Source organism: Ambystoma mexicanum, chromosome 7q, assembly GCF_040938575.1.
Source record: "Ambystoma mexicanum isolate Mex_15411 chromosome 7q, UKY_AmexF1_1, whole genome shotgun sequence".
NCBI lineage: Eukaryota > Metazoa > Chordata > Amphibia > Caudata > Ambystomatidae > Ambystoma > Ambystoma mexicanum.
The window spans coordinates 70,768,879-70,794,943 of record NC_090941.1 but is presented as its reverse complement, the minus strand read 5'-3'; the positions used below and the strand labels follow the sequence as shown (position 1 = coordinate 70,794,943).

General features: G+C 48.6%; 1 protein-coding gene across 2 annotated transcripts in view; it reads left to right on the top strand.

The window, feature by feature from the left end:
• The window catches only part of ARHGAP6 (Rho GTPase activating protein 6), a 2,190,479-nt gene that overhangs the window by 1,233,444 nt on the left and 930,970 nt on the right, over positions 1-26,065 (top strand). For both annotated transcript variants that reach the window (XM_069639186.1, XM_069639187.1), the window contains exon 3: positions 22,576-22,647. In XM_069639186.1, the coding sequence (XP_069495287.1) occupies positions 22,576-22,647 (72 nt within the window). The remainder of the gene's footprint in view (positions 1-22,575; positions 22,648-26,065) is intronic.

Genomic DNA, 26,065 nt, shown 5'->3' with positions numbered 1-26,065 from the left:
AGGGAAACATGGCGTTTTTACTCCCACCTCCAATTACACACCACTGCTATGGGAGTCTATCAAAGATAAGGAATACGTCGGAGGACACAATCCCTTCGAAGGACAAGTTACTTCTTACCTGGTAACATTCTTTCGATGGGATGTTCCTCCGATGTATTCCTTATCGCCCCTCCCATCCATCCCCGCAGTAATACTTCCCTTGTGGTTGCAGCTTACGCTCCTTCGAGGTCAATAACCAATTCATGCAGGACTTATCTTATGCTACAAAACGGAACTGAGCAACAAACGCTGCGCGTGGCTATTTATTGGCATGGTGACCTCTGCGCCGATACGGTGGCTGTCGAGGGACACCAACTTGACGGACGTCGATGCGCAGTGCCCTCTACTGAGAACATTTTTTCCAAGGCCAGCGAGCTGGAGACGAATTATCAAAGATAAGGAATACGTTGGAGGAACATCCCATTGAAAGAACGTTACCAGGTAAGAAGTAACTTGTTCTTCTCTTCCCCAAGAGAAATTCAATATGATCACACCCTTGCAAATAAAGTCCTCTCTTCGGAAAGGGCGACTGGCTCAGTGTAGTGGACCTTCAGGATGTTTATATGCACATCCTGATATGGAGACCGCATTTCCAGTTCTGAGTGCTCCCTTTTGGTCTCAGCTCGGCGCTGCTTGTCTTTACGAAGATGTCTGTCATTGCAGCTTTCCTTCGGCTACAGGGTGTTCATGTATATCGGTACTTGGGCGACTGGCTCTTACGCAGCCCTTGTCCACAGTCGGCTTCGAGCAATCTCCAGTCTCTCCTCCAGCTCCAGTTCCATATTGGGCTGTCGGTGAACTGGCAGAAATCTTCCATGACGGTCTCCCAACACCTGATTTTCCTGGGTTTCCGTTGGCACAGGATCGACTCCAGGGTGTATTTGATGGCGGACAGGATTGCAGATCTATTCGCCATGTGTCAACTCTTCATCCAGTCAGAGCACATGACGGCTTGGTGGTTCCAGAGACTTCTGGACCTTATGGCCTCGTGCGTATTTGCTCTTCCTCTTGCGCGTCTCAAAATGAGGCATACGCAGCTGACTCTTGGAAGCTCTTGGTGTCAGGCTTCGGACTCGGATTCCAAGATGATCCCAGTTCCATCCTGCATGATGGCGGACCTTCTAGGGTGGTCTTCGTCCAACAATCATACAGTGGGGGCCTCCTTTCAGGAGCCCTGCCCACAAGTGACGATTACCACAGAGTCCTCCCTTCTGGGGTGGGGCACGACGCTGGGTCATCTACAGGTCTTCGATCTATGGACGCTGCAGGACAGGCAGTGTCATATAAATTATTTGGAACTCCTGGCAGTATTTCTGGTACTGAAGGCTTTCCAACCGTCCATCACGAACCGGGTGGGCCGCATCCGCACTGACAACTCTGTGTCGATGTTTTATATCAACAAGCAGGGTGGCACCAAATCACCACCTCTTGTGCACCTTGCCATTCAGATTTGAGAATTGGCCATGCAGCACAGCATTTGGCTACTGGCGGCTCACGTTCCGGGACAATTCAATGTGTCTGCAGACTCACTCAGCCTACAAACAGTGGCCAGCTATGATTGGGAACTGAACCCGGAGGTCCTCTCCACCATCTTTCGCCAGTGGGGCACTCCAGAAGTGGACCTTTTGCGACTTCTACAAACGGAAAACTTCCTCTTAATGCATCCAGGAACGGTCTTGGGGCTTCATCTCTAGAGGACGCTCTAGAAATTCTGTGGCACAATATGAAGGCCTATGCCTTCCCGCCTCTTCCTCTGATTCATTGGTCACTTTGCAAGCTCAGGATTACATCGAATTGCACTCTCCTTGGTGGCCAGCCAGATTCTGGTTCTCGGAACTTCAGCATCTGTCGATTTCTCCTCCGATCAGACTGCCGTTGATTCCCAACCTGCTTCATCAGTGCGATCAGCAGATGTGGGACCCCTGCCCTACAATCATTCAACTTGGCGGCCTGGTGCCTGTATTCAAAACATTAGCGCGGTTTAACTTGTCTGAGGACAATATGTGCGTTATCCAAGTGGAGAGGAAACCCTCTACGAGATCTCAGTATAGGTGCAAGTGGCTCCGGTTTTGTCACTGGTGTTTAGCTAAGCAGCTTGACCCCAGGCATGCTTCGATTGGCACTGTTCTCTAGTTCATATATCATCTGGCAGCTTTGGGCATTCATGTCTTGTCTTGTAGGACTTACTTGTTGGCTATTGCTGCATACCTGTTCACTGACGCCTGTTCCTTTTCTTTGACGAACCCAGTCATTAAAAGGCATTTTGCAGGTCTATTGCATCTTTTTCCACCTGTACGCAATCCTCATCCAAAATGGGATTTGAATGTGGTCCTCAAAGCCTTATGCCATAAACCATTTGAACACATGGCTACGGCGGATCCAAAGTGCCTTTTTATGGAAGGTTGCATTTCTGATTGCAGTAACTTTGGCAAGGCGAGTAAGCAAGCTTCAAGCTTCTGTGGAACATCCATTCCTCACCTTCCATAAGGACAAGGTTGTGTTCTGCACTCATCCTTCTTTCCTTCCTAAAGTAGTGACTGATTTTCATTTGAATCAATCTATATCATTACCTGTCTTTTTTTCCGAACCCGTCCTCAGATGCCGAGAGAGTATTACACAATTTAGATGTCAGACAAGCTCTGAAGTTCTATCTGGACAGAACAACTGAACTTATGGGCTCCTCCCAACTCTTCGTTACGTTCGGAGACCCGAAAAGGAAACCTGCTTCAAAAGCTTCTATCTCCCGATGGATTGCCTCCTGTATCTCAGAGTCGTATACCATTCAGGACCTTCAACCACCGAAGTACATTCGTGCCCATCTTGTACGTGGCAAAGCGGCTGCTGTTGCCTTCTAAAAATATTTTCCCTGGGAAAGCATTGCCAAAACGGCTACGTGGGCCTCCCCATCAGCTTTTTTGTAAGCATTACTGCTTGGACCTGAGCACCAGGGCCGATGCTCAGTTTGGCCAGGCTGTTCTTAAAAACCTTTTTCAGTAAGGAGTTTCCATCCACCCGTATTGCCTGTGAGGAGTGCTTGGGAATCTCCCACAAGTATGGAGGAAAGGGGACGGGACGTAGGAGTATAACAAAGTTACTCAGTGTAGTGACTACCTTACTCCTAGTCCATAGTGCCCTTTCCTCCATACACCCGCCCGCCGTCCCCTCTAATTAGTATCCTCTATTATTGCTTAAATGGTCGCAGATCTGGCGATAGAAAAAGGACTGAAGGGCAATGCGCGGGGCGGAGCACAGTAGGGTGTAACCCCACGTAAAAGAGGAGGACAAACATTTTCAATTTCTGATGCTTTTTGGAAAAAAATGTTCTGGTCCCATCCCAAAGGACATCATGTCTCACAAGTATGGAGGAAAGGGGACTATGGACTAGGAGTAAGGTGGTCACTACGGTGAGTAACTTTGTTATTCATGAGCATGTGAATCAATGCCAGACCCCCTGCTGGAAGGTGTGTTACTTACCTGTATCTATGGTTCTCCAGCAAGGGTCTGGCTAGAATTCACATGCAAACCCTCCCCCCTGGCCCCTCTGTGGCTCTTCTTGGTCATATTGCCTCTTTAGGTGCTTGACAAATCTGAAGATGGCTGCCAGAGGAGGGGTTTAGGCAGTGCACTGTCATTGGATGGGGTCAGTATGACCCAGAGGACAGTGATTGGTTTAGAGGAGAAATACATTTTTAAAGTGAAAGTTTTTTCTTTTACTGAGGATTCCCAGCCTAATGGGAATATTCGTGAGCATGTGAATCCATGCCCGACCCATGCTGGAGAACAATAGTTACAGGTAAGTAACTGAAACCGTGCTGTCATCTGCGATAGTTCCCCTGAATCTGAGACATAGTACTGAACATTGATCACAAAACCACTGCTGCATGATGTTTTTGCCCGACCTTTTTATTAGATTTGAATTCTAGAGGGGAATGTGTGTTTATTTTGATACCAAAAGACAACACAGTTAAATATCTGAACCATTGTCAAATATCTTATTCTATTTACTGTAAACTAGGACTGCTATTTACTTATTCTTTCTGAGTCCCACCCAATTTGCCACATATTGTTGACTTTTTATACAGCAAAGAGCATCATCAACCCATGAAAACACGTTCTACAACCTAAAAATCAACTGTCATAAGCACAAAGCCCATCCATGACCTCAGCTATCATGCACCTGTGCATAGTAATATTGTCCAGACAGACCCTACTTTGTCTAGTTTATGTTGAATTTCTGAAAACACTCCAGCAAAAGACATTTGGAGATTGGACCCATTTGAGTCTGTACCCAAGCAACATTTCAAGCAAAACCCGACCATGCCATCATAAACCTGCAACTGGCCAGTACAAAAGCCTATGGCCAAAAGTGCACAAGGTCAGAATTTTTCTAGTCTCTCTTCACACATCCTTTCTAGCCAAAATAAGGACAGAAATAAACATTGGCAATAGATGCCGCAACCAAACAATGATTTAGCCATCTGGAACCCAATCAGTTCACTCTTAGACAACCATCTGCCAACCTACTCACCTCTTTTCACCTTACTACTACTCACAAAATGTATCTCTGTAAATAGCAGCAGGTTTCCTACTTACTGCTCTAATGGAGCACCTCCTACTGCGCATCTCACTAGCCCCTTTACCCCTCCCCTCCCCCCCCCACACACGCAGCTAACCTGCTCTTTGTGGAACTGAACAGCTGATTGGTGTTGGGTTTTCCCTTCTGGGTGAAACATACAGCCCAGCTCCTTGACAGTCAAAGACCCACAATTGATGTTCAGAATTCTGGTACATCCGGGCGGCAAATATCACCATTACAGAATTTGTATCCGTCTTCCTCTCTACCCATTAACCTCTGTCTTTCTTGCTGAGATGTGTACACCCTGGCTGCCGAAATAGCAACTACGTGCTATGCAAGAACACATTACATTACTCATGGCATTAGGATTTAGGAAATTTAGATTAAAGGCGAGTGTTCTTTATACAGAATTGTTTTCCTGATTCTATGTCAAGACCGGAGGCTCGGATTATGCTCTCTTCCTTACTTCACTCGAGCAGCATTATCAAACCAACAATAAAAACATAAACCATTACAAAACTACATTTCCCAATAAAAGTCTTTTTTGTAGTCTGTTTATGATGGGATGTGTATTTTAACATGTTATTAATGTATCCAATCTCCTTGCTCTTAGTCCATAACCCTGACTTCCTTTCCTTGTCCTTCCTCTTTCTTTGCTCCTCAGGCAGCAGTTAAGTTCTCATATTTCTAATTCTCTAATTATGTGTGTGTGTGTAAGATGGTTTATTGAACAGTATTGTGTTTAAGTCTGATAGCGTGCGCGTGCGCCAGCAAGATTGGGAAGGCATGCAGCGCAGGACATATGCAGCATCTACGTGTGGCCCGGTGTGTTGCTTGTGCAACGGGCCTCGGCGAGGGTCTGGAACAGCAAGACTTAAACCTTGTGAGGGCGCTACCTCACAGAAGTCACAGTGGCACAACGGGATTTGAATTCTGGTGCCTTATCAGTGTCGCTTCGTGAGATACGCTTGTCAGTTTGTGTGAAAGTGTCATCTCTTAGTTGGAGCACAAGGTGATAACAGTGCTCAGTAAACATCACATTACCATCGGAGTAACACCGATCGTCACTGGAAGCCACACGCTTCACAGAGAAGGCACAGTGATAGTCGGAAGCACGCCATGAAGCGAAGTGAGCTGAACCTTCTAGGTGAGCCACCGCCATCTAGTGGCAAGAGTTGATAAGACACTGCTAGTGTCAGGTCGCCTGCGGTGAAGGCAGGGAAAAAGCAGTCCTTATAGCTCCAGTGAGAGTGTACAGCAATCCAGATGGGCGCAAACCCAAAATAACCTGCAGCACAGTAAATCATCCCAGACCCACATACGCTGCTTACTGACAGGGGCAGGCCCCAGACTCCTGAAGGGACCCACCATAGTGTCAGGATGAACAGCTCCAGTGATGACTATGATGAACCCCATACCAGCAGAAAGTGTGCAGAGCCCAACAGGGGGCAGACAGTACAAAGAGTTCTGAGCGCAGACTTGGGACCATTATCACAGGTATGGAACTTGGTGGAAGACCTGATCATGTTCTCGCAAGGGATACAAGCCCTGAGAGGAGAGGCCCCAGACAGAAGTCATGCTGGGCAAGGGGTAAGAAAGAAATCTTGTAAGGCCTGCATCAGCCAGATCTCCACCCTCCCCCACCTCCCAGGCACACCACGAAGAAAGAGAAGTGGTGAGAAAAGAGTGTGGTATTGAGGGAGGAAGGGCAGGTATTGCACAGAGGAACTGGACGATGGGGATTGGGACAAAACTTCTGAGGAAAGCTCTGAGGAGCGAGAGTTATCACCCAAGCCCTCAAAGCATAAGGCTCCAAGAAAAGGAAAAGGCAAAGGGAGGATGAAAAGCCGTGTGAGGTGTTCAACCCGGATACTCTCATCCATCCGATGTCAGCGGAGTGCAATCCCTGCCAAGATTGCCGATTACATTAAGAAGAGGATTCTAAATCCTCTGTCGGAAGAGGCCAGGTGCAAACTCTAGGCAGAGTGCCCCAGGCCCTATGTGCCAGATGGTGTGGCAGAAACACAAGACCTCAACGAAAAGATTTTAGCGTTCATGAGAAAATTTGGCAGAGATACAAGAAGGGCATAGACAAATCCTGGCGGTAATGCCAGGATAAAGTCTTAGATATTCTAGGCCCATTAACTAAGAACTAGCAGATGGCCGAAGAGGCAAAACAGCTGGAACAGAAAGTGAACCCTGAGACTCTGGCTAGATGGGCACAGTGGGCAATGTGCTTACTCAGCAATTCCAACAGCACACTGACAACGGGGAGGAGGCAGTCTATCTTGGTTAAGATAGACACCAAGATGGGGGAACTGGCCACCTCAGTCGGCATCAGACACAAAAGGCAAGCTCTTTCGGAATGCCTTCATTAAAGAGCTGGCGAAATTCCCCATTACTTATGCCACTATTGACAAGGCCCAGACCTCGTTGAAAGGTGTATTTGAGCATGAGGGTTTTGGAAAGGCTGTCTGGGGCCACTCTGCCCACTGCTATTCATCATACCTGCCCAATTACAATAGCAGGAGCAACTGGAGAGAAGAGGAGGAACGCAGACCCAACCCCTCCTTTCAATTAGATGAAGGGGTAGAGGAAGAGGCTGGTGAGGCAGCAACAGAGGCCAGCAAGAAAATTCAGGTGAGACTGAGCACGCTGATACATCGAGCAGGGAGCCAGAGATAGGGGGAGGACATCACTATTCTTAGAGAAGAGGAAAGAGTTATCAGGAGATGCATTGTCAAACAGACCGTACAAGGTTTCCAACTAGAACTCTGTCAGGATCCAGTACAAACAGATTACCCAGTCCTGTAGTGTTCAGCAAAGAAGGCAAAGCTATGTTAGACAAAGAGATCCTGGATCTACAGCGAAAGAAGGCTATCACGTAAGCGTCAAACTCCTCGTCGGTTTTATAAGCAATATGTTCTTGGTAAAGGGCAGGCGGAATACTAGACCAGTGATAAACTTGAGAAACTTAAACACATTAATTATTTACAGACATTTCAAGATGGAGGGGACTCATCTCTTAAGAGATTTTTTACAAACGGGCGATTGGCTGGTGAGGGAAGACCTCAGAGATGCCTATTTAATGATCCCAATCGCAAGAGAGCATCCGAGGTTCCTTCAATTCTGGTCAGAAGTGGGAGTTCACATGTTTCCCGGTCTGGCATCAGCACCTTGGTGTTTTACAAAACTGATGAGAACAGTGGTCAGTCACCTGAGAGAACAGAGCATCAGGCTTATAGTATATTTAGACGACTTATGTCTGATGGGACAGGACAAAGGAATGTTGGAACAACAGGTGAAGATAGCAATCGATCTGTTGCAGAGCTTGGGATTCCTAAGAAACTGGGAAATATCTGAATTGGAGCCAGCTCAGTCGCTGGAGTTCCAAGTCATCTCGTTGAGGGAGCTGGGCATGTTAGTAGGGAGACTGGCGTCATCTGTGAAGGACCTACTCTGGTGCACTAGTATCCAAGATGCCCTTGCGAACAAAATCACTGGCCTACAAACTAAAATTGAAAAAAAAGACTACAACTCTCTAATAGCAGCCCCACCCCTATCCCCCTATCCCCAGCTCACCCACCACCCCTAACACTATCCCTAGCCCTAACACTATCCCTAGCCCACCCACCACCCCTAACACCAACCATGGCTTCACCTTTAAAAAAGTCACTGCTCTAGAAGTGCAAAAAATCCTAACCTCCCTCAAACCGTCACACTGCAAAGGGGACAGTTGCCCTGCACAGATTATAAAAGACGCAGCAAGAGATCTCGCCCCCTTTATCTCCAAGCTCATAAACATGTCTTTCTCCACTAACTCGGTACCCAATAACTTGAAACAGTCATGGGTCCTCCCGCTACTAAAAAAAAAACAGACCTTGGACCCAGCCATCCCTACTAATTACAGGCCTATCACAACCGTTCCCTTCCTGTTAAAAATTCTTTGCAGAGTTGCTTACTTGCAAATTCAGCATTACCTAGAGTCTAACCAATTACTTGGATTGCGTCAGTCTGGCTTCCGACCTCAGCATGGAACAGAAACGGCCCTTGTTGATCTTAAGAGCCAGATTGACGAAATCAAAGATAAGGGCAATGCGGCCATCCTACTCCTTTTAGATCTCTCAGCCACCTTCGACCGGGTTGACCACAGGATTCTCTGTAATCACCTTTCCTCTGCCGCCCACTTCTCCCCCTCTGCTGTTGCGTGGATACAATCCTTCCTGACCAATAGAACCATGAGAGTCTTCTCTCCAGTGGCAGCATCAGACCCTATCCCCATTACTTGCGGCGTCCCTCAAAGTTCATGTGTTTCACCGACCTTATACAATATTTTCACAAAGCCCCTTTTTGATAAACTGGACCGTCTGGGTGTCACCTACACAAACTATGCGGATGACACCCATATACTCCTCACTATCTCGGACAACTACAAAACTGATGTAACCAGGATCAATGAAATCTTCTCCGTCATTCAGGCATGGATGGCCACACATGGCCTCTGCCTGAATGACGAGAAGACTGAACTGCTCATTTTTGGTTCACCCAACAACTTACAAAAACGAAGTCCCAACTATTCCAACATCATAATCGATGGTAATACTATCCCGGTTGCCAAAAATGTAAAAACACTTGGCTTTTACCTCGATGCTAATACCAACTTCGCCAAACAAGTCAACTCGACCGCTTCAGCCACTGCCTATACAGGAAAACTAATTAGAGCTTGTAGACAATTTCTTTCCTCTAACAGTTGCCTCACACTAGCTAGAGCTCTTATACAATCTAAGTTAGACTACTGTAATAGCCTCTACCTAGGTGCCAATCAAGTGATAATTAGCAAACTCCAAGTCCTTCAAAATAATGCGCTACGGGCAGCACTAAACATTCCCAGGCGTGAGCACATCTCTGCCACTAGAACCTCATGCAAATGGCTCACCATCCAAAATAAAATCGATCTAAAAACCCTCTGCCTTACCTACAAAGCACTCAACCAGCTAGCCCCTCCCTACCTTACTAACAAATTCACTCTGAAATCTTCCCCTAGAACTACGAGATCTTCCAACACCCTATGTCTCACAGTACCTAGATTTACCTCTAAAAGAGCCGGAGTTTCGAGCTTCACTGTCCTCGCCTCCCAACTCTGGAACACCCTGCCACTGAATATTAAGGCGTCCAAATCCTTCCAATCGTTCAGGAAGCTTGCCATTGGGTGGCTTCTGACAAAAAGTCAACCTTCAAGTAGACCTCAGCTATAAATTGTACATATTGCACATGGCTCATTTCTGTCATTATTGGTTGCTATTACCTCTACTGTCTATATATTCTGTATATATTTATGTACATATATCATGTATACCTGTTGATTTACTACTACTACTACTACTGATTATTACCATGTACTGTGCCTTGTAACTTGTACTAAGCGCCCTTATACTCCTGGGTCCGGAGCGCTATAGAAATATAATAAACAAACAAACAATCCATTCAGGCGATCTTTCCTGGGCCTTTGCATTACAAGGCACTGCAACCCCTAAACATTCAACACCTCTGGAAAGGGTTATTTTACGAACAGAGTACCGATCTCCACAGAGGCAAGGACAGAGCTATGGTGGTGGTTCAGGCACATGGAGGCCTGGAATGGGAGAGCGATATTTGGCTCAACTCCCATATCTCATCATAGAATCAGATGCCTGCCGATGAGGATGGCGAGCCCTTTACAGGGAGATGACAACATAGGGCAGGTGGTCAGAGAAAGGTCAGAGAAGGAGCTGATGCTCCACATCAACTGTTTGGAGCTAATGGCATGGTCCTTTCACAGTACGTTGTTGGACTCAAGACAGAGCAAAATGATGCATGTTACTAAAAATGGACGTCTTCACATTACGATAAATAAACAGGTTGTGCAGGACGAAGTCCAGGATGCTACCAGAGCTAGCAAATGATTTTTGGCACATGTGCCTGCAGAACAGGATCAGTGTTCAGGCAGAATATCTCTCGGGTCTGCAGAACGAAGTGGCAGACTGGAATCTGAAACACTTGAGGGACGCCAGCAATTGGCATCTAGACAGGATAGTATTTCATACCCTAATTAATCTGAGGGGTCCATGCAGGACGTATCTGTTCTCATCCAGGCTGAGCACTCAGCTGGCTTGTTTTTTCAGCTGGAGACAAGGCCCAGCAGCTGAAGCGGTTAGCGCCTTTCTACAGAGATGCAGTCCAGAGAGAGTACACATTTCCGCCATTCACAATGATTCAGAGAATGGTAGCACAAGTACGAAAACGGGCAACGTTGGAGCTGGTGATGCCAGACTGGAAGATTCCAGTATGGTTCCCGGACCTTCTAGAGTTGTTATTCGACAAACCATTGTTACCCCCTCAATTCAGAAAGATAATTCAAGGTCCAACGGGAGAGAGTCATCCCCTGATAGAAGAGGGCAACATGAGACGGATAGCTTGTTCAATTCCCGGGGAGCCTAGCAGATGCCAGGACTTGCGGGCAACGTTGAGAAATTCATCGAAGAGGCATGGGCTCAAGGTATCAGGAATGGAATAGCTGGTGTCTGGCACGGACATAGATCCCACTAGAGCAAATATAATTCAAGTAGTGAATTTCTGGCGGCTCAGGGTAAAGCGTACAGGACAGTGAATACATGTTGATCAGCCATATCAGCTGGACACCCTACAATAGAAGGCATGCCTGTAGGAGAACACCCGCTAGTCTACAGACTCCTAAGAGGGGTAAGGCTTTTGAGGCCCGCAATGCCCAAGTGCTCTCAGACCTGGGACGTTAATGTCATCTTGAATTTGGTTAATAATTGATCAGACAGCTTTCGGGGAAAGCATTATTAGCAAAGATCACTAAACTGCTTTGCCTCATATCATGTAAAAGAGTGTCTTACGTTAGAGCACTAGAAGTGGACCGAAAATACTTTACCCCCCTTGGGGGTCAGGTTTTATGTTAATAAGAGAACTAAGACCAGTATTAAAACTGCTTCATGCACAGCATTTCGAGGGGATTGTGTTCTCTGACGTATTCCAAATCTATGACAGTCATCACCACAGCTGTGCTGCCTCAGATTTTTTTTTCGGCGTAGGCGTCCTGCATCGATGATGTTGGTACGCTGTCCTCGAGGGCCTCCGTCGAGGGTCGACGTCACCGGATGTTACCTCTAGGACGCACGGTGCCTGTGGCCTAAGTTCCGTTTTTTCCGCAAACGTGTTCGCCTCGGAATCTCGGCGCGCTCGATTCTTCTACTTCGATTGAGAAAGTTTGAGATGATGTCTTCGTCTTCTTCTACCCCAAAGTCGGGCTTCAAAAAGTGTCGGGACTGCGGTGCCAAAATGTCCATCACGGACCCGCACAACGTCTGCCTCTGGTGCCTGGGCGAAAGCCACGCCACCGACGAGTGTGATGACTGCCAGTCCCTGACTTCGAAGGCCTTGCAGGAGCGGAAGAAGTTGTTAACGGTAGGTAGGGTTTCTAAACCCCGTAAATTGAAATCTGCTGGGATTTCGACCGACGATTCGAGGGGTGACTCTCCGCGTCGTCGTAAGTCCTGGGGGTCTCGGTCGCGGAGTAGGTCCGGGGGTCTCGGTCGTGGAGTAGGTCCCACCTTTCCTCTGCCTCTTCTAGGCACTCTAGGAAGTGTGGTCACCGGTCGCCTGCCCCGTCCTCGTCGGAGGACTCCGCCAGACGGCGGGTGGCTTGTCCCAACAAGCATTAATCAGCAGTGGAATGGGACGCATTCCACAAGGAGATGATGGTGATTTTCGAATCGCAGGGCACCATTCCGTCCGCGCCTTCGAGAGAAGCCAGCAAGGAACGAGCTAGGGCCACCGCTCGCACGCCTTCGTGCTCCGGTGGTCAGCACGATCATCGGGAGCCATCGATATCCCGATCGGACAAGGTTGATTGCCATAGCTGTGCCAGGTCCAGGTCCCGGTCCTCAACGCCCACGAGACCATCGGAGCCTGTGAGGCCTTCTAGGAAGGCATTGTTGCCGTCGGCACCATGTCCGTCGAGGGACTCCCTTGAGGCTCCGGTTCAAGGAGGTCGCCGACGCCATTAGTGCCGAGGCTGTCTAAGAACACGTTCGGCGCCTTCTGGGGAGAATTTACCGGAGGTGCCCCGGAGGGCGGTGGAAACTGCGAGGAAGGCCCTCTGCAAGTCAGTGAGGCCTGTCTTTGAGCCCTTCTCTGGTCATCCCCCCAGGCTTGATTTATTCCCGCCTTTGGACTACATTTCAGAGGTGGAAGAAGGGTCGGATGAGGGGGTTGTGCATCCTGAGGTTCCTGATGACCTGTTATCTGGTCACAGCCAAATGGAAGACCTATGTCAGTCTTTATATGACGCCAGTGGTCTGGACACCTCTCCGGAGGTTGAGTTTGGTAGGCCTGAGCCTGGCACACATGCTGAGTCCTCGTACAGGCGTCTCATGTCGAGGGTGACTGAGTACTTGGGGTGGTCTGCGCCACCTGTTGATTTTCTGCAGCATGACCTGACAGATATATTGGACCAAGGTCCGCCCACTGAACCGGTGCTGCCATTTCATATGGCTTTGCAAAGAAGGGTGGCGGCGGCGGCTTGGACTGCTCCGGAGAGTCTCCCGGCAGTGAGTAAGTCACTTCGGAAAAAATACTGTCCAGCCAGTGGTGACTCCTGCTACTTGTCTATGAACCCCACTCCGGAGAGTTCGGTGGTGCAGGCGGCTATGGCCCCAGCAAAGCAGGCTGCGTACCCTACCATCCCTCCTGATAGGGACGACAAGCGCTCTGATGGCTGGGCGAAGAAAGTATTTTCATCTGGGGGTATGGCTTTAAAGGCAGCCAACTCTGTTTGTGCCTTTGCAAGATTCACTCGCACTCTGTGGAATTGTGAATCTTTGGCGGCTGAACATATTCCCGAAGGGGAGGAACGGGATGGCTTCCTAGCCCTCGTGCAGGATGGCAAGGATGCCATTTGTCAATCCGTTCAGTCGGTCTGGAAGTGGCAGACTGTGTCAGCCGGTCCATGGCGGCGAGCACTGTGATGCGCAGGTTTGCATGGTTGCGGAAGTCGGGATTTGCTCCTGATGTGCCGTCCCGGCTTCTTAACATGCCCTTTGATGGTGTCCATCTTTTTGGCAGCAAGGCTGACGAGAGCCTTGAGAGGTTGCAGACCTCCAAAGCTGCAGCTAAGTCATTGAGTGCTGCAGTGCGTCAACCTCCGCCTTTTCGTCCTAGGGGACAGCAATGGAGGGGAGGTTCCTTTCGATACTACTCTTCCTTTGGTAGATCGAGGGGAGCTGCCAGTCAAAGGGGCCACCGTAGGAGTACCAGAGGTGGAAAACAAGGTACTCAAGGTGCCAAAGCCGCTCGGGCAGTTGCCTCCTTGCCTTCAGGCACTGCCGAAGCCACTTCCGCTCAGTCATGAGGCCATGGCCCATGGTTCGCCGGTTGGAGGAAGGCTGTCACAGCATCTTGTAGAATGGCGTGCCATTACTTCAGATGTGTGGGTTCTGGAGATCATAGCCCATGGCTACTGTCTTCCTTTCCGGCAGAGGCCTCACGACAATCCACTGGGGAAGCTCTCTATGAAGAGTCCGGATCCGCCCTTTGCGCAGGAAATCCTATCCCCGCTCGAGAAAGGCACCATAGAACTGGTGCCTGTAGCAGAGAGGAACAAGGGACGGTATTACCCATATTTTTTGATCCTCAAAAAAGACGGGGGATTGAGACCCATGATAAGATATGGCATTTATAATGCACCTATACACAAGTGTTTCAAGGCGCGACGAGGCAAGGGAGGGGGACAAGGGAAGACAGACAAAGATGTTACTAGGCCCAGTGTCATTCAGATCGCCCAAGTGCATGGGAAGGGGGAAAGGGAAAAGTGCGAGGGGGAAGGGAGGGGGGAAAGTGCAGTACATGGGATAGTAGAATAAATAAGATAGTAAAAAGGCCAGAGGTGGCAAGTGCAAGGTAAGTGCATACGTAAGTGCTGGTAGGGGGACTGTAGGGATACAGAGAAACAGTCCCCAGGTGCAAGGGTTGCCGGGAGGCAGTGCAGGTGTGCAACTTGCGGGGCCTGGTCCCGAGATCAGAAGGGTGGCCAGGTAACCAGTGCCGTAACAGCCAGGACTTCAGCAGGGCAGAGTGGGAGAGAAAGCAGAAGCAAAGAGGAAGGTTTTGAGGTGCTTCCAGAACTGAAGATGGTTCTTCTCAAGATTAAGGGAGACAGAAAGGCTGTTCCAGAGGGAGGCCCCTGCCAAAGAAAGAGATCTACCATCAACTTGTTGCTTGGAGAAGCGACTGACCCTGAGGGAGTTGGAGGCGGATGAGCGAAGAGCTCGAGAAGGAAGATATTTAGGAAGAGATCGCTGAAGGTATTGCGGCCCAAGGCCCCAGAAGGCCTTGTGGACAATGCAGAGGGTTTTGAACTTAATCCTCGCAGCCACTGGGAGCCAGTGCAGAGATTTCAATCCTGGAGAGATGCTATCCCTGGGCTTGAGGCCAAGGACAAGTCTCGCAGTCCTGTTCTGCATAAGTTGCGTGGGGTAGAGGCAGGCAGTTTTTAGATAGAGGCTGTTACAGCAGTCCAGCCTGGAGAGAACCAGGGCTCTGGAGACAGCTTCTGGGGGAAGGAGAGGAAAGGAAGAATACCTCTGAGGAGGTGCAGCTGGTAGTGTGACTTCTTAGAGATGTGAGGAGAGAAGGAGAGAGTGGAGTTGAAGGTGACCCCAAGGTTTTTAGCTTTGCAGGTGGGAGCAGGAAAAGGGACAAGAGAGGCCGGCCAGAGAGCTGCAGGGAAGGAGGGAGTGGGTGTGCCGATGAGTAGAATCTCAGTCTTGCTGGCAATAAGGCAGAGGTCATTGGCGGCACACCACTCCTGGATAGCAGACAGTCCGAGATGAGAGAGGAAGAGGAGACGGCTCTGGCGCATCATGGACTTGCGTGGTTTGAACAAGCTCCTCAGTAAGGACAAGTTCAAGATGATTACTCTTTCTCAAGTCCTCCAGGCCCTTCAACTTCAGGACAATCTCAAGGATGCTTACTTACATGTGCCGATTCATCCCAACCACAGGAAGTACCCGAGGTTCACGGTTGGCGACTCGCATTTTCAGTTTTGGGTCCTGCCGTTCGGATTGACCTCCGCCCGAGGGTCTTCACCAAGCTAATCGTGGTGGTGGCAGTGTATCTCAGGAAAGGGGGGATTCACGTCTACCCCTACCTGGACGATTGGTTGATCTCCCAAGCAAGTCCTGGATCATCTGCCCGTCACCTGCCACTCCCTTCACAAGCTGGGCTCCTCCCTCAACTTAAAGAAGTCTCAATTGACACCTACCCAGCGGCTCCAGTACATCGGAGCAATGCTCGACACATCCCTGGGACAGTGTTCGCCTCCCCCAGGTGAGGGCTTGTCACATTATGCAGATGGTGGACAAGTTTCAACATGACCAGAGTCTCCAGGCGTTCGAGTTCTTGAGGTTGCTCGGCCTCATGGCATCCTGCATTCTATTGGTGTCGGAGGCCAGGCTGCAGATGAGATCTCTGCAGTGGGCTCTCAAGATCCAGTGGTCGCAGTCCTCCGGCAGGATGTCGGATCCCGTTCAGGTGCCGCCCTCGGTGGGCCAACAAAGGCAATCTGATGAAGGGAGCACCATTATGGCTACCTTGGCCGTAGGCGACGATTGGGACGGACGCATCCCTCATGGGATGGGAAGCTCATGCCAACGAGTTGACAGTCAGCGGTCATTGGTCTCCGTCGGAGTCCAGACTCCACATCAATCTTTTAGAGCTGACGGCTGTCAGGCTAGCCCTGAAGGCTTTTCTGCCGTCTTTGCAGGGGAAGAATATCCTGATTATGACGGACAATACAGTGGCCATGCACTACCTCAAAAAAAAGGGGGGGGGGCAGGGTCACTCCCACTGTGCAGAGAGGCGATGCAGCGCTGGTTCTGGGCCATCCAGCAGGAAATTTTGATCTCGGCAGTTCATCTGGCCGGAGACGAAAACGCGGCAGCGGACGCTCTGAGCAGGCAGAGCACGGTCTCTCACGAGTGGGAGCTGGCTCAGGAAGTTCTTTTGGAGATCTTCGCCCTTTGGGGAACCCCACAAGTGGATCTCTTCGCCACCAGAGGCAGATGGGGTTGAGCACGTTGAGGGGTTGTGCAAGTAGAGGGGCTGAATGGGTAGAGGGGGTGAGTGGGTAGAGGGGTGAGTGGGTACACGCTTGATGCTGACAAGAGTGCACGCGTGAGGCTGACAAGAGTGGATACTAGGGCATCGAACGGACTGAAGCGCATAGAATTGCGTAACGTATGAAGTATGGTTTGGAACGCAGAGAACGCTTAAAGTGCATTTAACCCACAATGACTGGAGCAGTCATGGCGAACTGGAGCGCACGGAGTGAACTCGAACACACGCGGCAAGCCGGAATGCATGAATGCATGACCGAAATATATGGAACAGACTGGGATGCATGGAGTGGATAGGAGTGCAAGGAACGGACGTATATAGTATGATTTGGAATGCAGAGAATTTCTGAAAGGGTATATAACCCATCTTTTCCCACCACCACGCTTACTCTCTCCTTACATCACCACTCAACTAGAACACAGTGATACTATGACACCATTCAGTATAACTGTTCTCATACCAACACTCGCCGCTCACTCCACATCATTCTAAGTACCAACACTCGCCGCTCACTCCACATCATTCTAAGTAATCACCCCCCCCAGCCAGGCGTTCTCCTCAGGCCTAACGCAGCCACATCCGTTCTGGATAATTCCTGCCAGAACGAACACATATCCCTGACCTCACAACCAGCACACCTACCGCTAGAATGCAGCTATTACACGGATACCGCACGAGCTGCACACATACCCGGTGCCCACACGCACCGTTTTGACTCTCTCTATTCTCTTTATTGATATGAACTTTGGTTCTCAAGGGCGTTCAACCTACCAGCGCCTTCAGACCATACCAATGGTATATAAGGCGCTATATAAATGCAAGATAACAATAACCAGTGTCAACCGGAGGTGCGAAAGGTTCTGCTCGCGGGAATTTCCTCCAAGAGGAGCCTTAGGGGAGGCGTTCGTAGTGGAATGGTCCTTCCCACTGCTGTACGCGTTCCCTCCAGTCCCCGTCATTCCACAGGTGTTTCAGAGGTTACGGAGGTCCGGTTCCCGGATGATCCTCATTGCTCCAGCATGGGCCAGGAGAGCATGGTACCTCGGCATTCTAGACATGTCCATCTGCCCTCCACGTCGTCTTCCCTACCGAGATGAACTGCTCTCCTGGGAGGGGGGTTGAGTTCTCCATCCAGAGGTCAAGTCTCTCAGCCTTCATGCTTGGTATCTGAAAGGCTGAGGTATAAGGATTGGGACCTCCCCAAGGATGTGATGGAGGTGTTGCTTTCGGCCAGAAGGCCCGCAACAAAATCTCTGTACTGTTACCGTTCGCGAAAGGTCTGCGACTGGTGCAGGGTACAGAATGTGGATCCTTTTCAATGCTCCATTCCTGTGTTTGTCTTTTTTGCTTTCACTAAACCACAAGGGCCTGCAAGTGGGTACCATTAAGGGTTACCTGGCAGCGCTGTCAATATTTAAGCACTCATCTGAGGAGTGTTCTTATTTTAAGCTTCCTTTTGATTTCTCCATTTCTAAAAGGGCTAACTAATGTGTTTCCACCGTCACATTTCCAGGTACCGGGATGGGATTTGAACTTAGTTCTAAAGTTCCTATGGGGAGCTCCATTTAAGCCCTTACATTCTTGTCCATTAAGACTGTTGACCTTTAAGACTGTATTTTTAGTTGTGGTTACTTCAGCTTGCAGAGTGAGTGAGTTGCTGTCACGACCCTCGCCCAAAACCCCCTCTGGGAAACCCATCGGGCAGGTTAAGTCGGGGCCCGGGCCTCTAGAGCCTGGCATCCTCTTCAAAAGCCCTCCTGGGGCCAGTCCTGGCACCTATGGCGCCAGGTTTATATAAAATGAAAAACATGTGCTTGGGAACTACTTTATTGTGTTTGTCAGCCAACATGGAGGCATCCACGTAGCTTGGTTCCTACGAACCAAGCTATGCGGTCGAGTGTTTTGGGTGTGGTAGCCTAGGGACTACTTTACCTGGACTATTTTGTTGGGGCTATTTAAACCACACCCGAGCAAGACAACACGCTTCACATTACTTTGCAGTTTGCAACGTGACACTCACCGTTTCAGGCTATACCCTCGAACCTTGGAGAAGCAGAACCTGCAAGGAGACAAAAGGTACATCATTAGCAGCAGCATCTTACCTGCAGTCTTCATCTTTAGTTACTTGCAGCTCCTGAGAACAGCTTCCTTGAATCTGCACGCCTCCCGGACTGAACGACCTGAAAGAGTAAGATAGAGGCAACATTAAAGAAAGCAGAAGAGACATTGCAAATTACAAACTGTTCTAAAGGCTTACCTGGCTGGTCGCCTCTCGGCTGGCACCACTCTGGAAATTCCACACGCGCTGAAGAACACCGCGACCTACAAGGAAAGAAGGAAAAAAAAGGTTAGCAAAGGCAAGACATTGCAGCGCTGCGCATAGCGCTTACTTACCGCATCATAGCGCTCTTAATGCGCCATCATTTACCAGCGAGTCTCAACCAAACCAGTTCGCAGCGCTGAAGCTCTGCATACCTAAGGGAGAAAAAGACATTATTAAACAAAGAAAGGCATGCAGGATAGCAACAATACTAAAGAACAGCAAAAAAACCTACCTGAACGATATCAAACGGGCCGGCGTCAGTGAAGTAACTGGACCGCACACGCCCACGAAAGACAACGCGCCCCTGCAAAGAAGGCAGGACGGAGAGCATGCCTAACTCTACCATAAGGTGAGGAGAGGGCCCCAGAGGGGCTGAAATCATACGGGGGTGGAGGGAGAATACTTACCCCGGTCGGCCAGTCTTGAACCCAGTCCTCCTGTATTTTCAGGCAGAACCTTCTACGCAAACCACATCTGGGCAAAACTGAGACGTATACCAGCGAATAACCCGGCTGGGTGGATACCAGGTGAGCGTAACATTTGCAGGTACTTTCCGCCAAGCCACCTTTCACTGTGTTCCATAAGGACAGGGTTGTCCTTGGGGTTCGTCCTTCTTTTCTTCCGAAGGTTGTGTCGGAATTTAATTTGAGCCAGAAGGTAATTCTTCCGGCATTCTATCCTCCTCCGCATCCTGGTAAGGAAGAGGAGAGGCTCCATAGGTTGGATCCTAGGAGAGCTTTGAGCTTCTATCTTTCACGGATGTCCCGGGTCAGAGTGGACGATCGGCTCTTTGTAGGGAACGCTGGAAGGCGTTTAGGTCAAGCTGTTTCCAAGCAGACCTTGTCCAGATGGATCATTTTGACGATCTCTGAATGTTACCGTTTGGCTAGGACCCTCCAGTGGGCTTACAGGCTCTTTCTACTAGGGATGTGGTTGCCTCTATTGCTCTGCAGAGGGGTGTTACCATTCATAATATTTGTGAAGCAACCACATGGGCCTCTGTCCATACTTTTGTAAAACACTATTCCCTGGACTCAATCCATGGGCAGGATATGGCCTTTGGTGAGGCGGTCTTCTATTCTGCAATTTGATTGGGCATTCTAAAATTCTAAATTCCTTTTCTCACCTCCAGACGTTGGTACTGCTTTGGGAGTCTGTCATAGATGTGGAATACATCGGAGGACACAATCCCCTCTATGAACAAGTTACTTTATTACCTGGTAACATTCTTTCGATGGGATGTTCCTCCGACGTATTCCACATCGTACCCTCTCAGCATGACCCTCTACAGAATTTCTTATGCGATTGCATCTTACGTTTCTGCAAGGATTTCTGCAGTCATACTGGCATTTGATTGGTGCCACCTGGTCTGGGGAAAAACGACTGAGGCTACGGGTGCCGTGCGTCCTAGATATAACATCCGGTGACGTCGACCCTCGACGGAGGCCCTCGAGGACAGCGTAGGACGGCTACGCTGAAAAAAAATTCTGATGCAGCACAGCTGTGGTGATTACTGTCATAGTTGTGGAATACGTCGGAGGAACATCCCATCGAAAGAACGTTACCAGGTAAGAAAGTAGCTTGTTCTTCCCGATAAACCCAGGCTACTCCCAGTGCATTGTCTGAGTACTTAAACTGTTAGTTGAACTACCCGGCTTTGCGTGGGATTTCATTTCTCATATTTTTAAATCTATGATCGGTAATTCTCACTTCAGTTTCTTCAGCAGTTTCATTGCTTAGTTTTTTAGCGGCACACATTCTCAAATCAGTAAGTGTCGCTGGAATTTCTTCAGCAGTTTCATTCCTTCGTTGTTCAGCAGCACTCATTTTCTTCACAGCAAGTTGTGTTTCAATTTCTTCAGCATTTCTGTTGCTTTGTTTTTTAGCAGCACGAATACTCTGATTAGTAGTTCTTGCTTCACGTTCTTAAGAACTTTCATTGTTCTGTCTCTTAAAGCATGTTGAATTCAATCAGCTTCATGGTCTTCATCTTCCTTCTACAGAATGTTGATCGTGTTTCACATTCGATGCACGAAGAGCACTTTCTACAAATGACCTCTAGATGGCGGTGTAACACCACAAAATGTAATACTGAAAAACAAAGCCGAAAAACAAAAAAGATGAATTATCTCAGGAACGGGTTGACCTATCGAGCCAAAAATAGTTGAATTAATTCGGCAGCGAAATACAGAATATTCCATGCAAACTTCATGATGCCAGACCTCACCGTTCATGAGGCGTTCCGTCTCCAAGAACGGCACATACAAACCCACAAACAAACACGACTGTTTTTTATATATATAGCGATGACGGATAGTCTTCGACAGGTCAGGGGCAACTCAATTGTTGATCGCTTTATGGAGATCATTCGTGGCAGTATCTGTGGCAATCCTAGCTAGGTGGATAAAATGGAGTATGCTTAAACCGGGCATTGACATACGAGCCTACAGGGCTCATTCAATTAGAGGAGCAATGACTTCTAAAGCGCATGTCGCAGACGCACAGCTAGAGGACATCTTAAAAGCAGTGGACGGGTCGAAGGAGTCCACTTTTCTGGACTTTTACTTTGGACCGATAGATCAAGTATCTGTTAGTGGTGAGTAAGCTTTGACATATAATGATTATTCATGCTAGCATTCTAGAAAGTCAATATTCTATTAACGATACAGATGCAAAGTTTTATCCCACCCAGTCAATAACTGCATGAGTTAAAATTGATTTATTAATTAAATGTTTATGGAATGTTTTGTGAGCAATTGTGATAAAGTGATTGCCCACCCTATCATAGCTAGCCTCAGCTTTGTTTATTCATTTGACAGGAATGGGTGCTAAGACAGCAGGATGCTGAAGAGGGCAGGAAAAAGAACTCTTGGTTTCAGCAGCTACCAGTTGGGGTGTACGATTTAAAGTTTCGAGACAGCCCAAGAAAGAGGAAGGACAAGGAAAGGAAGTTAGGGTTATGGACTCAGAGAAAGGAGAAAGGATGTGTATTTGAACTTGTGATTAAGTTATCCAATAATAAACGGACTACAAAAAAGACTGTTTTATTGGGAAATGTAGTTTTGTTTGTAATGGTTTGTTTTTATTGTTGGTTTGATAATGCTGCTGAAGTAAAGGAAGAACGGAGCATAATACTTCGCCTACACGTCGTTAATAGGATCTTGACTTTCTATAATGCTAATATGGAAAATCAATATTACTATGCTATGCCTAGGGGCCAATGATAGTTTTTTTTTCTTATCATGTGATCTCTCAGGTTTGACCTTCTCAACATTTTATTGTATGTACGAAATATCATGCTGCTGTAGGTATATTTTATCATAAGGAAAGTGCACTGTTGTATTGTTTCGTTAATATCTGATTGTGTTTTCCTTTCTCATACAATTTTTACCCAAGGGCTGGAAATGTGAAAGCTATATGCCAGTAAAGACTGACTAATGTTGTTTTTTCTTTTTTCCAGATGGGCAGAAGAGGAAGAAGTCTTTAAGGAAAAAACTTGACTCATTAGGCAAGGAGAAGAACAAAGACAAAGGTAACGCAGACAGCTTAATCCATTGTTGGCTATGAGGGGTGTCAGAGTAGCATGTTCTGGGGAAGAGTGGGAACTTGTACATTGTTGCATGCATCGATATCAAGATGTGTTTTACATCATACACTACATTTCTGAAAATGTTAGTTTCATAGATTCTACTTTATGGTGTTCTATAAGCCTGACAGCATTATGATCTGAATTAATATATACATGTTCTTATGGATTCTTAAGTCTATCCATCAAATATTTGTATAGATTTGATGCATGGAGAATGCTGCATATGTTGATAATGGTGCCCTAACACTTTTTTTTTTTTTTTTTTAAATATTTTTTATTTTCAAAATAAAACAATACAAACCAAACTTGCAGCATTATACAATACAACCGTAAACATCAGTTAATCCCATGTTACTGCACTTCAAACCCCCCCCCCCCCAAGAGCTTATCAACCTTACAGTTCTGTGTACACTTGGTGTGGCTGGGCGTCGCTTCCTTCCGAAGCAGCAGGGTGCACTTCCATGCCAATCAGTCCCGTAATTAACATCCTCCAAGCCGCTAAGTTGCCCACATCTTCTTCCCCGCAATTGCTACACGCTTCCTGCCATACCACTGTTTCAGCCTCCGCCCACTTCTGCAGGTCCCGCCACCATATCTCTATTCTTGGCCCATGGCATTGCTTCCAACTCATGGCTATCCTTCTCTTAGCAAGTACATACGCCAGGTCTCTCAGTTTCCCGAGATGTTTGGTGTTCCGTGGTCTGGGGAACCCTCCCAGGAGGCAGGCCCAGGCCGTGTCAATGCGTAGCAGGACCCCCTTATCTGCTAATTTCTGTGCCACTTCCCCCCAAAAGCCTTCAATCACTGGGCAGGACCAGAACATATGTGTCATGTCTGCGTCTTCTTCATCGCATTTCGGGCATGCTTGTCTACCTGCGTTCGCAAACTTGGCTATTTTCTTCGGGGTCATATATGCTCTATGCGTAATGTATAGCTGTATTTGCTGCAATCTAGCATTCCTGGACACTTTCTTATGGTATCCCATGGCCCGTTCCCACATCCCATCAGTCAGCTGCGCCCCCACTTCCGCTTCCCAGTCCAGCCTCAAATCCATCAAGTCCTTCCCCACCCGGGTCATCACCACCTCATATAATCTAGAGATCTCATGTCCGCCCTCTGATATATCATATATCGTTCCGATCAGTGCGTCCGGATCTTCCGCCAGCACCGTCTCCGGCCAAGTCTTACGGATGATCTGTACCAACCGTAGGTACGTAACGTATTGGCCCCCGTGCAGCCCTGTTTCTTCTCCCAGGTCTTCGAATTCCCTAATGGCCCCATCCTGCCATATGTCTCCCAATGTGGCCAGCCCAACCGATTCCCAGTATGTCCTGATTATTTTCCTAAGCTGGCTGTCCCCCATAGTTAAGGCGACCAGTGGCACCTGTGGGGAACACGGGCACGGGCTCTCTATCAATTGGCACGCTCTGCGCCAAATTCTCCACCCCAGCAGCAACATACTTGGGCGTCCATTCAAGTCTGATCTAGGGACCCAGACGATCTCTTTTAGGTAAAACGGGGCGCAGTCCCGCCCAACCAGCCTAGACTCAGGAGTTTCCTCATCAGAGAGCCATCTAGTCACGTATTGCAACTGGCTGGCCACATAATAGGCCTCAAAGTTCGGCAGCTTGATGCCTCCCCTATCATGGAAATTTTGCAGTTTCCACAGGGCCACCCTGTTGCGGATGCCGTGCCACAGGAAGTCCCTGCATACACTGTCAAGTTTGACAAAGAACTTCCTGGGTATCAGGTATGGTATGTTACTGAAAAAGTGCAAAAGCCTAGGCAGGACCACCATTTTGAGCATCGCCCCCCGGCCCATCATTGCCAGCGGCAGCTTCTCCCAAAACTGCATAGTCTCGTGGATTTTCTTCACAGCCACCTCGGTATTGTGCAAGTGTTCTTCCTTCACAGTATGATATACATCAATTCCGAGGTAGCGGAAAGACTCAGTTGCCCAGGGCACGGGCAACACCGGCAATCGTTCCAGAGGGACTCCTGCGAAGCTCCCCAGTGGAAACATGCTCGATTTACCGGGATTAACCGCTATGCCGGACACCTCCGCATACTTTTCCATGACCTCTAAAATGTACTGGAGGTTTTCTTCCGGATACTTCAGGTACAATAACAGATCATCAGCATATAAGGATATCAAATGGTTCTCTCCTCCCACCTCGATGCCAACCAAGTCATATTGTTGTCTGAGGTACACCGCTAGGGGCTCCAGGGCCAATTTGTACAACATCGGAGACCAGGGGCATCCCTGTCTGGTGCCTCTACTGAGTCGCCACCTCTTGGATATCACTGATCCCGTGCGCACCCTGGCCAGTGGTTCGCTGTACAGCAGTTTCGCCCACCCCACGTAGCCAGGCCCAAACCCGTACCCCTCCAAGGCCGCCAGCAACCATGGCCACCTCACTGAATCAAATGCCTTAACTGCATCTAGGGACACTACCACCATCTCTTCATCACTTCTGTTCCCCTCTTCAATCACCCGGTGGAGTCGCCTGTGATTATGAGTTATATTTCTATTGGGGACATAGCCTGTCTGATCCGGGTGTATCAGTTTACTGATGACCCTTCGTAGCCTATTGGCCAGGACCGCCGTCAGGATCTTGCTGTCCTGGTTCAGCATCGACAGCGGCCTATACGATCCACAGCATTATCTCGGTTTGTTAGGCTTGGGGAGCGGCACTATCAGCGCTTCTCTGAGCGTTTCCGGTAACCGACCCTTCTCGAAAGATTCGCTGAACATCTCTAGCATCGGAGGGTGTATCTCTGCCCTATACACTTTATAAAACTCACTCGGGAGTCCGTCTGTGCCCGGGCTCTTGCAGGTGGGCAATCGTTTCACTACCTCCTCCAGTTCCTCTAGTGTAATAGGTGTGTCCAGCTCCTCCCTCTCTTCATCACTAATCCTGGGTAGTTCTATGTCTTCCAATGTGTTTCTGATCTCTGCCTGATTTCCTCCCCCTTTGTCCTCATACAGTGCTCTATAATAATCAAAGAAGGCTTCATTAACTCCTTCTTGGGTGTCTACCTCCTCCCCGTCCTCTCTAACTATCATCCTGATCGGGAGCCTGGGGGTTTCTCTCTTATATAGCCATGCCAGTAGGCGGCCAGTTTTGTCTCCACCCGCATGCTGCCTTCAACATATTTTCTGTAGTTAAGGTTACAGAGCCTCTCCCAAAGCTCCGAACACCGCTGCTGCAGCTCGAGTACTAAATCTGCGTCCCCTCCTGCCCTGCTGCATTCGCGCTCCAGTTGTCTCTCCGCCTTCTCTAGCTCTGTCAGAACCCCACCCTGCAGGCCCCTTGACTTGGAAATGGCGTCCCCTCGCAACACAACCTTGAATGCCTCC